We start from the raw sequence: 14303 nt of genomic DNA, 5'->3' as shown, positions 1-14303 counted from the left end.
TTCATGGCCTGCAGTTATCTACTCTTATCAGGTTGAACCATTCTCCAATTTGCCCATGATTCCTTTCATATTCTCAAACTGTCACCATCAGCTATATCTTGTATTATTAAATTCTACATGTTTCCTTAAGCCCAGTGTATGTATCTATGACGGAAGTTTGTTTCTATTGTTTCTCCTGCTCTTCTTTTCTCTTTGTTTCTACACTGCTGGCCTTCGACAGATGGGTCCCTCCATATCAGGCTTGCTGTGGAGGTTTCAGACCATTTTTTGTAAAGCATCTTGAGACAATTTGTATTGTTATTAAGCCTGTACAAATAAAATTGAATTGAAAATTCTATTGAAGTGTCAGTGAAGTGGTCCTCAATTCTTCTCCTTTAGGCGTCTTTTTATGTAGCCGTGCCTGACCTGTAGGGAGATTATAGACGTGGAGATTATGGACCTGCCTTCACATACAGGGTTTCTGGTTAGGAAACATCCTGATGCACCTCTCCGCAGCAACATTGGCAGCACAGTGTCAAATATAAAAGAGGACAGTCTCTGTGTACTCTGCCAGATAACCTTCATCACAACCTCGGTTATAACTCATCTGTTCATTTTTTATTAAGGTTTAATGTTCTAAAGACTGTTATGTTCTCTGGTCGCAAAAATACTAAAAGGGCATTAGCCGTTTCTTCAGTACACAGGGGTATGGAACGCTGCACAACATGTCACAACATGCATGTTTTTATTAACTTTTGTTTCCCTAAAACCCAATATAGGAGTATCAAATGTACAAAGCACACTACGTCAAAGTGATTAGAATTTTGAAATACTGATGCTATTATTTCAGCCTTATTTAGGGAGAAATTGAGACTGTGTCTGACATAAGAAATAAGAGCTCCTGATAGATTCATACTAAAATAATGTAGGACAGTCATTTATGTTATGAGAGAAATGTTGTTAAAAGATCGAAGTATCGAAACATCGAAGAAGGACATCCGGACTGGATAGACTGATAGACTCAGACTCAGGAACTCCTTTGTTCCTCATGCCATCACAACTCCTCACTCAGAGGGGAAGGAGTAGTAATCTGTTAAGATTTTATCATTTATTGTACATTATTTATTTTTCTTATTCATTGAGGTAGTCATCTCAAAGGGATCAATAAAGTTGAGTCAAAGTCTAAGTCTTTTGTCATATACAGTGGGATATATTAGGCTGGTACTACATCATTAAATATCATTTTCAAATAAAAATCTCTAGTCCAAGCATGCAGATGTATTACATTTTTCAACAATGTTGCTTCTGTAAACAGAAGGTAAGATCAGGCAGTTGCCATGATTTCATAAAATGACTACTCAGTGTATTGCATCTCTTTTGGTGTCTTTAGAGAGTATTTCAAGATGCACTCAAATCCAAAATATGTAGTTTTAATTTTATATATTTATTATGTGTGCATAGAAATTTAGAGTTCCATTATAAAAACAGAGTTGGTGTCAGGTCGAATACAGTAGTAGCTGGTGTATTCAGAAAAATGCAGCATAACAGAGACAGACAGATTTCCCTCAGTACTGAGAAAATATTCCAATGATTATCTCACTGCAGTTTGGAGTTGACAAAATCACCTTTGAATATTTTGCCAGAAATTATCATCCTGAAAGCAGTCCTGAACCAGCTGTAAAAGAAAGCATATATAAATGGATTCAACATTGAATTTGACATTGCAAGCCAGTTAAGGGTTTCTATAATAGTAACCGACACTGAATAATTGCTTGCAGAATTAACTGTAATGTAAAGGAAGAAAGGAGTCCAGCAGATCAGAAAAACTCCCATAATGAGGGCTAACGTTTTGGTGGCCTTCCTCTCCATCTTACTGACAGTTGCTCCAGGCTTTGTTGTGTTCTGGATGCTGCGTGCCTGTCTATGTGAAACAAATAAAATCTTCAGGTAGATACAGAGCATTATGACCAGTGGCAAGTATGTAAAAACAATTCCTATAGTTGTTGCCAATAAAACCTCAACTAAACATCCTTCTTGATATTTATCTTGTTGTAATGCTGCCATTACAAGGCCAGTTGCAACAAGAACAGAAGAACTCCAGCTGACCAGGATCATGATCATAGCAGCACGACGATTTATCTTTGTCCTGTATGTCAGGGGATGACACACTGCATAATATCTGTCAATAGAAATACAGCATAGATTCAGAATCGATGATGTGCTCAGTGTAACATCAAAACCGTCTCGCACTTTACAAAATAACCCGTCATGATACAGACATGAGCTGAGAGAGAATGCCATGCTGAAAGGAACGACTATAATCCCAACAAGCAGGTCAGCCACAGCTAGAGACAGGATGAGAGAGTTAGTAGGAGTGTGCAGCTGTTTAAAGTAAATGATGGAGATGATCACGAGAAAGTTCCCACATATTGTGATAACAGATAATGAAACAAAGAAACTATATATCAAAATACATATTCTGGAGGGAGTGCTTGATAGCACATAAGAGAGGTTTGCTATTTTATAGCAGGGGTGCATGGTGATAGTCCAGTTTACAACAGCTTGTGGTTCCATCCTTTTAGTATCCTGCAAATCAATTTAGCATTAATAATCTGTCACAATTACTACATTCATAAATTCACAGGATACGTATATTGCTTTGAAATATTTAGTTTTACATGAATACTAATCACTTTCCTGAGACGATGAGGAAGATTTCCGCTTCATGCCTTTCCTTAAACTATGCAGTGATCCATACATGAGTGTCGAACATTGCCAGACCTGTGGATTTTCAGTATTTATCACCACTGCATCTCATTAGGATAAATAAGACAGGCTTAGGTTGTCCTATCAGATGTGAGAAGCTCTAACCTTAATTTTACATGTAATTCATTTAATATGAATTATCTAAAGAGCTCCACCGATGCAGCATGCGGAAAGTTAAAGTTATTTATTCAATTGCTGAAATTACTAAGTCTAATTTGTTGTTGTTGTTTTTTTTTTTTTTTTTTTTATTTATTTTTTAATTATTTGGCTGTTTTACATAAGTAAAGGGGAAAAAGGGAGAGGAAAACCAGATCTGTGATCCATAATGTGATTCATCTGTGTTAGATTAATGTTAGACCCTTCTATACCCTCACTGGCTTTTGCCACTGTGTCTTTGAGTGTCACATGGGGTTAACTTTCCTAACCATCCATGGTTGACACAGGGAGGCATGTAGTCAGTCACCACTATGGACATTATTCAATTTAAAGAAGTAAGACCCTTATTTTCTTAAACTCTGATATGTGGTCTTGCCTTTATGTTGCACCCCATAAATCAAGTAATTTCAACCCTCATTCAATTCATTTAGTGACATTTTTGTAGTGAACATTTCTGTTAAGAATCAAAAAATCAGAACACTCTGCTCTTTCAGTTTGTTTAATTCAGCACTGGCAGCTGGGCTAACAGCACAGACAAAGAACATAACATTGAGAGTGGCAAATGAGCAATCAGTTCACAAAATAGATTTAATTTACACACACCTCGACAGTCATGTTGTTCACGTTGCTCCTCTGCCTTACAGGTGGCCTACAATTGTGAGCTGAATTCATAAATATTTACATTACAAAAAAAGGTACCAATGTTTTCCTTGACATCCCAACACAGAGGTTGATCACTATTTATTTGTACAGCTGTCAGATGTCAGTGATTAAGTGAAATATCATTGCTAAAGTTACCACTAAAGACAACGAGAGTGAGAGTGCAAGTTTCACATGAACCGATCCAAACTGTAAATGATGAATTAACAATGTGTAAGTAACTGTGCATAATAAATCTCATTTATGTATTGTAATGCTACAGAATAACGAGTTCACTCAGTTTATAGTTTATATTAAATCTGAAATAAGAACGTGATATGTGGACTTTGTCATGATCGTAACTGTGTCAGCTGTCACTGGAAATAAGATAACTTGATATGTAGGAGGGGAAATGACTCATGTTTTTGTAAGTTTTTTGTTAATTCATCTTCTACCTATTAATCATTCCAAATTTTCTTTTCCTAATTTATATTCATGCAAAGACAGTGACAGTGGAAAATCAGTCCCAACCTATCCCAGCTGTACGAGAGGCAGGATTAGGGTCACAGAAAGACAGACAATTTAGAATTACCAATTAATCTAATGACCATGTTGTTGGTGGGAGGAAGCCGCAGTACCAGGAGAAACCTCAGAGAGAAACCAGACACAGGGAGGACAGGCAAACTACACACAGGAAGGTCCCAGTCGGATTCGAGCCCTTGTTGCTGTGTCAGCCAGTGCTTCATGAACCAAGCTGGTTTGGTAACTCACAATTTTGAATTAGTAAAATCACCTTGAAATATTCTTCCAGAAATGATCATCCTGAAAGCTGATCTGAACCAGCTGAAGAAGAAGGCATAAATAAATGGATTCAGCATTGAATTTGAAAAAACTAGCCAGTTTAGAGCTTCAATCACAGGAACTGGCACTGAAATACTAACTGAAAGAAAGGTGATACAAAAAAAGAAAGGAAACCAACACCCCAAAAAAACTCCCATAACAATAGCCAGTGTTTTGGTGGCCTTCCTCTCCATCTTACTGACAGTTGCTCTAGACTTTGTTGTGTTCTGGATGCTGCGTGCATGTCTCTGTGCAACAAAGAAAATCTTCAGGTAGATACACAGCATTACGATCACTGGCAGGTAAAATGTTACAGTAAATCCAATAGAAGTTGTGCATGGTTGAGTGCAGTTCTTTTGGTCTGATAACGTGAAGCCAATTCCAGTCACGATAGAAACAGTCCAGCTCAGAATAATCATGACTACAGCATTATGATGATTTATTTTAGCTCGGTATGTCAGAGGCTGACACACTGCATGATATCTATCAATAGAAATGCAACATAGGTTCAGAATCGAAGATGCGCAGAGTGATACATCAAAACAATCACGCACTTTGCAAACTAAATTCTCATGATACAGACACAAGCTGAAAGGGAATACCATGCTTGAAGGAAAGACAAAAGTCCCAACAAGCAAGTCAGCCACAGCCAGGGAGAGAACAAGGTAGTTAGTGGGAGTGTGGAGCTGTTTGAAGTAAATGATAGAGATTATTACAAGAAGATTTCCACATGTTGTTACAACAGACAATGAGCCAAGGAAAACATACAATAAAACACATTTGGTGGAAGGGGATCTCTGCATGTTGGAGGCATTATGAATTTTATAGCAAGGATGCATGTCGTAACCAGTGTAAACAGTAGGTTCTTGTTCCATACTCTTATAGCTTACTGAAATGAAGTTGTCATTCATGATCAGACATGTTAAAAAATAGGGATTTAGTTCAGCAGTAATGTACAATATAAAGAACATTACTATTCTAAAAGGGGGGGAAAAATGAAGAAGAGATTTTCAGTTCATTTTAACTCTCAAAGCAGTTCCTTACCATAACTAGTATACCCTTAATGTTGCCCATGCTGTGTTGTTGACAGTTTCTGTGGTCAGTGTTCCACTGCAGTACCCGAGTGATATTTATCTCCCCTCTATTTCATTAGGAACGTGTTGCCCAATCAGATGTGTAGAAACTAGAGAACAAATGAATTAACATACGGTAAACTACCATGTGTGTCTGTGTGTAAAGATAGTAGGGATCGTACAGACGATTCGAATTCACTGCTGGGCCGTGATGCTTTAAGCAGGAAGTCGACAAGCAGCGGTTCATCAAGTGTGTGGAAATACTTCACTCAAGATGAAGCCCATTCTACTGTAACATGTGTAGCCCTGTGGCTCTTGATTTTATTTATACAGAGGTTAAAATGTTTATGTTGGTAATAAATAACAGTTCATGAAGTGTAAATATGTTTAAAAGTGTTGGATTATAACATGTTAAAATACAGTAATTCCATATACAGTTAAAGTCAGAGATAAAAGGGTGGTGTTGGTTTTAAAAAGAAAAAAAAAACAATTCATATTGTTTGTTGGCACAAATGGCAGACCACGTTTGTTTGTGGGGCAGGGAAGCTTCTGGAACTCTGTGAATTACCTTACTTCTGCCAGAGGTAAATTCATGTATTTTGGTGCTGTTGTTTGAAATGTGTAAAAAACAAGCTGAATTGCTCATCAATGCTAGCCTTTAGCTTAATGTTTGCACTGCAGCTAGGAATTGCTAATTTGCATAGGACATATTGTGGGTTTTTCGCTATGAATTAGCCTATAGCTGCAACGTATTTATTTTATTTGCACTTAATAGCCCTGTGTGAATGTGGGTGTGGGCTATGGACATTTGAGTTGCCCTGGTCATTTTGGTTTATTTTACATTTTACATTTTGGGTTCATCAGGGACCTTGTTGGGTCATAACTGCCATAAGTGTTGTTATTAGTGGATACCTAAAGGTCATCAGTGAACCAGTTAACTAATTTACAAATAACTAAATCCTAACCTTGTAATAAACAATTCTTGTTCCAACTAAAACCTTTGTTATAATTACAAAGGTGAAGGTTAAAGTGAACTTCTATTGTAAAGGAGAAGTACCAAATTTTGTGTTTACTTCTTAGACATTATTGGAAGCACTGCTACGTTAGTTTATTATAATCCTTTGCACAGGTATATAGCGCCATTTCCAGATGGAAGGCCCTGTCCTATTGTAGTGCAACTACACACCCCATTATTTGTCAGTCGGTATTCATTAGCTACATAAGACTGGGGTTACACATGCAAAATATGTAAGTCAGTTCTGAAATACAACAAACATACTACTGCATTACACACTCATCTGAAAAGGCATCTGCTAATGCTAGCAGAAGAATGGTGAAAATTCTTTCAACGATGGTCAGTTAACAACTTCACCAAATGTAACAGAGAAAACAAGGCTGCAAATCAACAATTTGCTGGTGAATATCATTTTCTAAAGTCTAATTATGCACGTATAAGGCTTTGTAGATAAACTACTTTTTTTTATTATTATCCCTGCTACATTATCGTATCTTATGATTTACCTAGACTCTACATATCTGTGGCGCATAGTATTGACAACTAACTTCGCAACACTGAACATAAGTACATAAGTTTGACATTTTTACTTTGGAGTGTTGTTTTTTTGCTAGAACCGCATATTAGAAGTGTCTAAGAGTTTATGGTGTTGACGTGGGCTACGCCCCATAGCTTCCTTTGTGTGATGCTACAATATGTCTTAAGGTCAAGAATATGGATTTTATTGTTGCAAAGCAACTGTGTTTTTATTAACATACGTCCTCGACTAGTCAATGTTAACCTCATCTCATCTTCCGTACCGCTTAATCCTGCACTAGGGTGGGGTACAACCTAGACAAGTTGCCAGCCTATCGCAGGGCAAACGTCAATGTTAACCATTGACTGTATATACTATGCTAATCCTAAACCCACCGTGACGTCACCCATTGGATTCTGAGCCTGTTAGCTCAGGCTACCACCTGTCACTCAAAGCCTGAATTCCCTTAATTATGTAAAATTTTAAACCTTAATAAAATGTAAATTAATGAGTGACAAAAAAAAATCACCCCCAGTACAGTTATCTTGAATAGTGAAATAAGCTATTGACATGTTTAATACTGCTGTAAAGTTCAACTTTTTTTTAACATGGGAGTCTTCCTTTTGGAGCAGTGCTCAATGTCAGTACATCAAATACTCAAGATTGAAACTATAATGTGACAATAAAAACCAATGCACAGCTCATGGGGTGAACGGCGCACAGCAATTAATATACAAAGTCACCACACACAATATACCACTAGGGTTGTTCAGTACCCCGGTACTAATTTAGTACCGGGGTACTGAGACATTTAAAACGGTACTATACTGCATTTGGATGGGACTGGTACTTGCAGCGCCGCCGGCAACAACGGCTACGTCGTCACGAGATGTCACCGCGTTGTAACTAGAGCTGATAGGAGCAAGAAGAGCTTGAGGAGAAAAAAAGAAAAAGCAAGCAAGAGAGCGCGCGCGAGAGAGAGAGGTCAGAATCAGAATTACTTTACTGATCCCAGTAATATGTATATATATATATATATATATATATACAATCAATATGAACAAGTATAAGTGAAGTGAAACCAGTGTTCCTAAGAGATGAGGTGAACATGAATTATTGCACATTAATAAATTATTGCACAGGTGGGGAGGGAGAGAGAGACACACACACACACTCACACACACACTCACACACACACACACACACACACACACACACACACACACACAGGAGCATGGAGAGGAGAATGGCTGCTGCAACGCTCACCACGCCACAACTTGTGGACACAGCAGGGGCACGAAGTGCGATATGGCACTACTTCAGTTTGAAAACAAATGAGCATGGCAAGGTATTTTAACACCGACACACCACTATGCAAACGGTGTTTTAAAACGTGCCTGGCTAAGGGTGGAAACACCTCCAACACTCCAGACCTGCACACCGAGTTGAGGGAACGACAGGTAATAAATATACCCATGGAAAAAAGCCACATTCAGTGTTAAAAGCAAGTAACACCACCCCCCTTCGCTCTCCACAAAAGTAACTCTGGAAGAAAACAAGTTAGAGCTGCATTGCAATTACCACAAAACTCTGGTTTAAATAACCTATTATATTATATTATATTATATTATATTATATTATATTATATTATATTATATTATATTATATTATTTTATATTATATTATATTATATTATATTATATTATATTATATTATATTATATTATCACAGTGATTTTTAAAACTTTTTGCCATACATGTAGACATGGTGATTTACATTGTTTTGAGTGCAATCAGAAAGGCCTAGTGTTTTGAACTGTTTTTTATATTATTTATTTAAAAATTGTGTTCTTGTTCTAAGACTTTCTATTAAAATAAAGTCAGTAATGACATTTTTTGTGCTCTTTTTATTTGAAAAAGTATCGAAAAACATGTTGGTACCGGTACCGATACCAAAATGTTGGTATCGTGACAACACTATATACCACAACCAAACAGCAATTTCAACTCATGAGGTTATGTCCCCCCCCCAAAAAAAACACACACACAAAAGTTTCTACAGAGGAAATTGTGTTCATCAAATATGGATATGTCATTGGAGACAGGTTTATTATTTATGAACTTCTACGCAACAACTTTTTTGAAACAGGAAAACTTATAAAAGCTTATGATCCTTGTCTGCACGCCCCCACCAGAGAGTACTGCTCTTTTCTTGAGATTGTTTCTACCCCAGTCTCTGTGAGACTGTACTTTAAATTAAATATTAAAGTTGGCATGCTTACTTATTGGCAAATGCTAACACATTCACACTTTCACCATAGCATTGCATAGCATTTATTTCTTTTTTTTTTATTGCATCCTCAGTAAGACATTTTTATATTCTTATCCGATCCTTGACAATAGCTAACATGTTCATCTTTATGATTCATATTTGTTTTGACATTCTGGATCTCGTCATTTTTTTCCCCTGATAATTTGCAGCTGAACCTTGATTTATATACCTCATGTCAGCGCTACGAGATAAGAATTTGCAAAAGGCATTACACTGAAGATGTTAGCTGCAATTTTTCCAATAAAAGTAACTGCTATTCCTGGGTTTCACTTCTTTTTAAAAATGTCCAGTTGTTCATTACATGTTTTGTAACAGTGCAATTTGTTAAATGTAAACACTCTTATAATGTACTTTTTTCCACTAAAACAAAGGGAAACATTCGGAGTGGTTTTCAAATTGGTAATAGTCAAACAATGCTGCAGTCTACTCAGGAAACCTGCTGGCATAAGTCACAAAACGGTTGTCACAATATGTACCTTATCTGTGTGGAGGGAAGAATAACATACAACTGCAAAAGTGCAAAAGAGTAACATGGAGCAGTTGCTGTTGGGATTCCTCATGCATTAAATCATCTGGTGTTGTCTTCAGAGATACCCTAACAACGGCCTACTCTGTCACTGCTTTATCATCTGACCAGAGTGACGAGATGCCAGATAGAAACTCAATATATGGTTATCAGAGGAGTCTAATAAGGAAAAGGTAAATCAAAAAGGCTTTTGACACAGTTTTAAAAAAAAGGGTTTTTATATACTTTTAGCTGCTTGTTCATATATAGCTAATTTTAAAAGTACATCAGACATAACATCCAGAACATTGGAATCTAAATAAGGAAAACAACCATTTAGTTTAAGTCCAAAAGTAATGTTGTAAAACAGCAAAGAAATAAAAGACAAAGTAAACTGACAAAATGACTCCTGACACTTTGTCTAGGCAGTGAGACTTTAACCACTTTTACCTAAACCATCAAAACTCCTACTTTGTGTGTTGTTTGTCGTGTTGTACGTAAACATATAGAATAAATCTTCACATATAGGTTTTAGTTGATTAATTTTTTATAAATTACAGCTGTCGTAGTTATCATTATATTGAATATTACAGGTCATCAAATGGAGAGGGAGGTCAGAGGGTCTAGGGCAGGGCTGTTCAGAACAGTTTGCAGTTGGTATAATCACCCTGAATTATTTTACCAGAAATGATCATTCTGAAAGCTGAACGAAACCAGCTGTAAAAGAAGGCATAAATGAATGGGTTCAGCATTGAATTTGACAGTGCAAGCCAGTTCAGTAGTTCAGTCAGAGGAAGTGGCATGTAAACACGACTGAAAGAAAGAACTGTGGTACAAAGAAAGAAAGGCAGCCAGCATAAAAGAAAAACTCCCATAACAATAACCAGAGTTTTGGTGGCCTTCCTCTCCATCTTATTGATGGTTGCTCCAGACTTTGTTGTGTTCTGGATGCTGCGTGCCTGTCTCTGTGCAACAAGGAAAATCTTCAGATAGATACAGAGCATTACAATCACAGGGAGGTAAAATGAGAAAACAAGTGCCATTGTGTCTACTATTACAGTGTCATTAAAACATTTTTCAGCACATTTCTCCCGGTTTACTCCAACAATTATGAAGCTAATTGCAATCAGCACAGAGATAAACCAACTAAGCAGGATCATGAGACTAACGGTGTTATGATTCATTTTAGTTCTGTATGTCAGAGGCTGACACACTGCATAATATCTGTCGACAGAAATACAACACAAATTCAGAATAGACGATGTGCACAGTGACACCTCAAAGCTGCCTCGAACTTTGCAAAATAAATCACCATAGTAGAGACATGAGCTTATGGAGAATTCCATGGTGAGAGGAAACACTAACAAGCCAACAAGCAGGTCACACACAGCTAGAGAGAGAATGAGAGAGTTAGTAGGAGTGTGCAGCTGTTTGAAGTAAATGATGGAGGTGATTACGAGGAGGTTTCCACATACAGTTACAGCAGAGCATGAGCCAAGAAAAATTTGAAACAAAACACATATTGTGGACGGGGTTTTTGTCAGTGTATAAGAGACATCTACTTTGTAGCAGGGATTAATCGGAGTGAAAACATTGGTCCTGTTGACACTGACTTCAATTTCCATTCTTGTGTGAGCCTGCAATTCCCTAAAGCATAAAGTCAGAATCAAGTAAACAGTCAGAAATGCAGTTCAACGTGTTTCTTTAAAATTCTGTTATGATCAGCATTAAGGTATAACTCAATCATTAGTTTTCTTTATTCTTAGCGCTCATTACGCTTTGGTGTAAGATTAAGATTAAGATTCAGATGCCCCAAGATGTGTTAATGGATGTCCTTACTTACTAGTCCTGTACAAGACTTGGTATTTGTTAGTTCCTGTTTTGTGATGACGGTAAACACAAGCCTCACATGTCCAATCAGATGTGGGATTCTGCATCCTGTGAGAGGTCATAACAATGGAGACACCATATGTAGGAATGACGCTACCACCACCATATTTTACTGTTGCTATGATGCTCTTTTTCTGAAATGTGGTGTTACTTTCACGTCAGATGTAATGGCACACACACCTTCCAAAAAGTTAAATTTACGTCTCATCAGTCCTCAGAGTATTTTCTGAAAATCTTGGGGATCATCAAGACGTTTTCTGGCCAAACTGAGATGAGCGTTTATGTTCTTTTTGCTCAGCAGTGCTTTTGGTCTTTCAACTCTGCCATGAACGCTATTTTAACTAGCCCAGTCTTTTTCTTATGCTGGAATCATGAACACTAATATTAACAAGTAGAGACAAGTGAGGACTTTGAATGTTGTTGTGGGGTCTTTTGTGACCTCTTGGATGAGTAGTTGCTGAACTCTTGGGCTAAATTTGGACAGCTGGTCACTCCTGGGAAGGCCACTGTGAAAATTTTTTGCCATTTGTGGATAATGGCCCCCACTGTTCCTGAATTTCTTTGGAACTCAGCATGATGTGTAACTTTTGAGGATATTTTGGTCTAATTCACTTTGTCAGCCAGGTCCTATTGAATTGATTTCTTGATGGGAGGGCAACCATGTTTTCATACAAGGCCATGTAAGTTTGGATTTATTTTTCCTTTTATAATAAAAACCCTCAATTAAAACTGCATTTCGTGTTTACTCATGTTATTATTATATTTTTATTTATTTATTTTGAAAAAGGCGCCTGAAAGAGTGACTGCATGTTGCCAGTGGCTCCGTGAAGAATAACCTTTTTGGATTGTTGTTGGTGTGTTAATGTTTGATTTTTGTCTGACTTGTTGTTTTCTCTGTGCCTTGAACCAATCAAAATGGTTTATGGTCGTTTTTGTTTTTTTTTGTACTGTTTTTATATTATTTTTCTCTGGACTTTTTTTTTTTGGCTGTGTCGTTGGTCGTTGGCTGTGGCATTTGGCGGAGCAGCCGTTGTGTCTGGTTTTGTGTTCCTGCTATCAACTGCTAACGTTGTCCGTGTCCCCTGAGCTGCCCGGAGGGAGGCCTAAGTGCTTTGGATGCCAGGTGAGATTCCCGCTAAACCTCCGAACAAGTCCTGGGGATGCCAAGCTGGAGTTGGTGGTGGAGGAGCGGAGAAGGAGCTTCGGGTTGGTGGTGCTGTCTGTCCCCAAGGGGATCGTGAGGTCTTTGGCAGCAGGATCGATGGACTGTGTGCGCTTGATGGGACCCAAAGGGACTGTGTCATGAGAAGTGCTTTGAAGATCTGGTTCATAGGACAACAGTACATCTGTGCCCCGATTCAGTCTGTACGTGCGGACATGCTCCGTTGGAATTTACATCCCTCCCTCATAAGTACAAATACAAGGAGACGCCATTTGACATGATCCATGCCATTGTTGCTATGCAACTGGTCAAACAGCCGAGCACCTTGGACACTGTTTTTGCTAACTTGTATATAGGCCTAATGCTAATCCTAATCCTTCTCCAAATCCACTAAACACATGTGGACTGGTTGGGCAATCTCCCATTTCCCCTCCAGCACCCTAGTGAGGGTAAAGAGCTGATCCATGGTTCCATGGCCAGGACGAAAACAGTATTGTTCCTCCTCGGTCTGAGGTTCAACTATCGATCAAACCCTCTTTTTCAGCACCTTGGTGTAGACTTTCCTGGGGAAGCTGAGGAGTGTGATCCCCTATAGTTGGAACACACCCTCTGGTCCCCTTTATAAAGATGGGAACCACCACCCTGCCACTCCAAAGGCACTGCAACTGATGTGCAATCTTGCAGAAGCGTGTCAACCAGGACAGTCCCACAACATCCAGAGCCTTAAGATACCCAGAGTGTATTCTCACCCTCTCCTGGAGCTTGGCCACCGGGGAATTGTTTCACAACCTCGGCAACTTCTGCCCCAATGATTGGACAGCCCAACCCCGGGCCCTCTGGCTCTTTTTCCACTATGGAATACGTGTTGGTGGGATTGCAAAGTTCCTCATATTCCCTCCACCGCTTGTCGCCTGCTGCCCCTGAGGTGCCGGACAGTTTGCTGGAACCTGTTTGGAGCCGACCGATAATCTTCTTCCATAGCCTCACTGTACTCTTCCAACAACTGAGTTTTTGCCTCAGCGACTGCACTGGCCGCAGTACACTTAGTCATCCAGTATTGGTCAACAGCTTCCGGAGACCTACAGACCAACCATGCCATGTAGGCCTCCTTCTGCTTGACGACTCCCCTCATCTCTGGTGTCCACCAGTGTGTTCAGGGATTACCGCCATGACCAGCACCAGCGACCTTGCAGCCACGCCTCGCAACAGCCGCCTCAACAATGGTGGAATGGAACACAGCCTGTTCAGACTCAATGTCCCCCACAGCCCCCGGGACACGGTTGAAACTCTGTCAGAGGTGGGAATTGAAGACCATCTTAACAGGTTCTTCCGCCAGGCGTACCCAGCAGACCCTCACTATTCGTTTTGGCCTACAACGTCTGCGCGGTGTCTTTCAGTTTTTAAGATAATAGCTGTCCGCTAAGATGGAA

The 14303-nt window shown here is 38.9% G+C and overlaps 3 protein-coding genes across 3 annotated transcripts; all 3 read right to left on the bottom strand.

The window, feature by feature from the left end:
* Positions 1 to 1575: 1575 nt before the first annotated feature.
* On the bottom strand, positions 1576 to 2517 carry LOC124999476 (trace amine-associated receptor 1-like). The gene is made up of 2 exons (XM_047574389.1): positions 2235 to 2517; positions 1576 to 2162 (listed from the first exon to the last, which is right to left on the bottom strand). The coding sequence occupies exons 1-2, from the start codon at positions 2515 to 2517 to the stop codon at positions 1576 to 1578; spliced, it is 870 nt and encodes a 289-aa protein (XP_047430345.1).
* Positions 2518 to 4307: 1790 nt separating this feature from the next.
* Positions 4308 to 5352, bottom strand: LOC124999237 (trace amine-associated receptor 1-like). Its single transcript, XM_047574053.1, has one exon. The coding sequence runs from the start codon at positions 5349 to 5351 to the stop codon at positions 4308 to 4310; it is 1044 nt and encodes a 347-aa protein (XP_047430009.1). The 5' UTR covers position 5352.
* Positions 5353 to 10459: 5107 nt separating this feature from the next.
* On the bottom strand, positions 10460 to 11446 carry LOC124999257 (trace amine-associated receptor 1-like). Its single transcript, XM_047574073.1, has one exon. It carries the CDS (start codon positions 11444 to 11446, stop codon positions 10460 to 10462), a length of 987 nt encoding a protein of 328 aa, XP_047430029.1.
* Positions 11447 to 14303: the final 2857 nt, after the last annotated feature.

The sequence above is a fragment of the Mugil cephalus genome, chromosome 21, assembly GCF_022458985.1.
Source record: "Mugil cephalus isolate CIBA_MC_2020 chromosome 21, CIBA_Mcephalus_1.1, whole genome shotgun sequence".
In the NCBI taxonomy this organism is placed as follows: domain Eukaryota; kingdom Metazoa; phylum Chordata; class Actinopteri; order Mugiliformes; family Mugilidae; genus Mugil; species Mugil cephalus.
The sequence above is the reverse complement of the archived record's forward strand: the minus strand, read 5'-3'. Positions and strand labels throughout refer to the sequence as shown.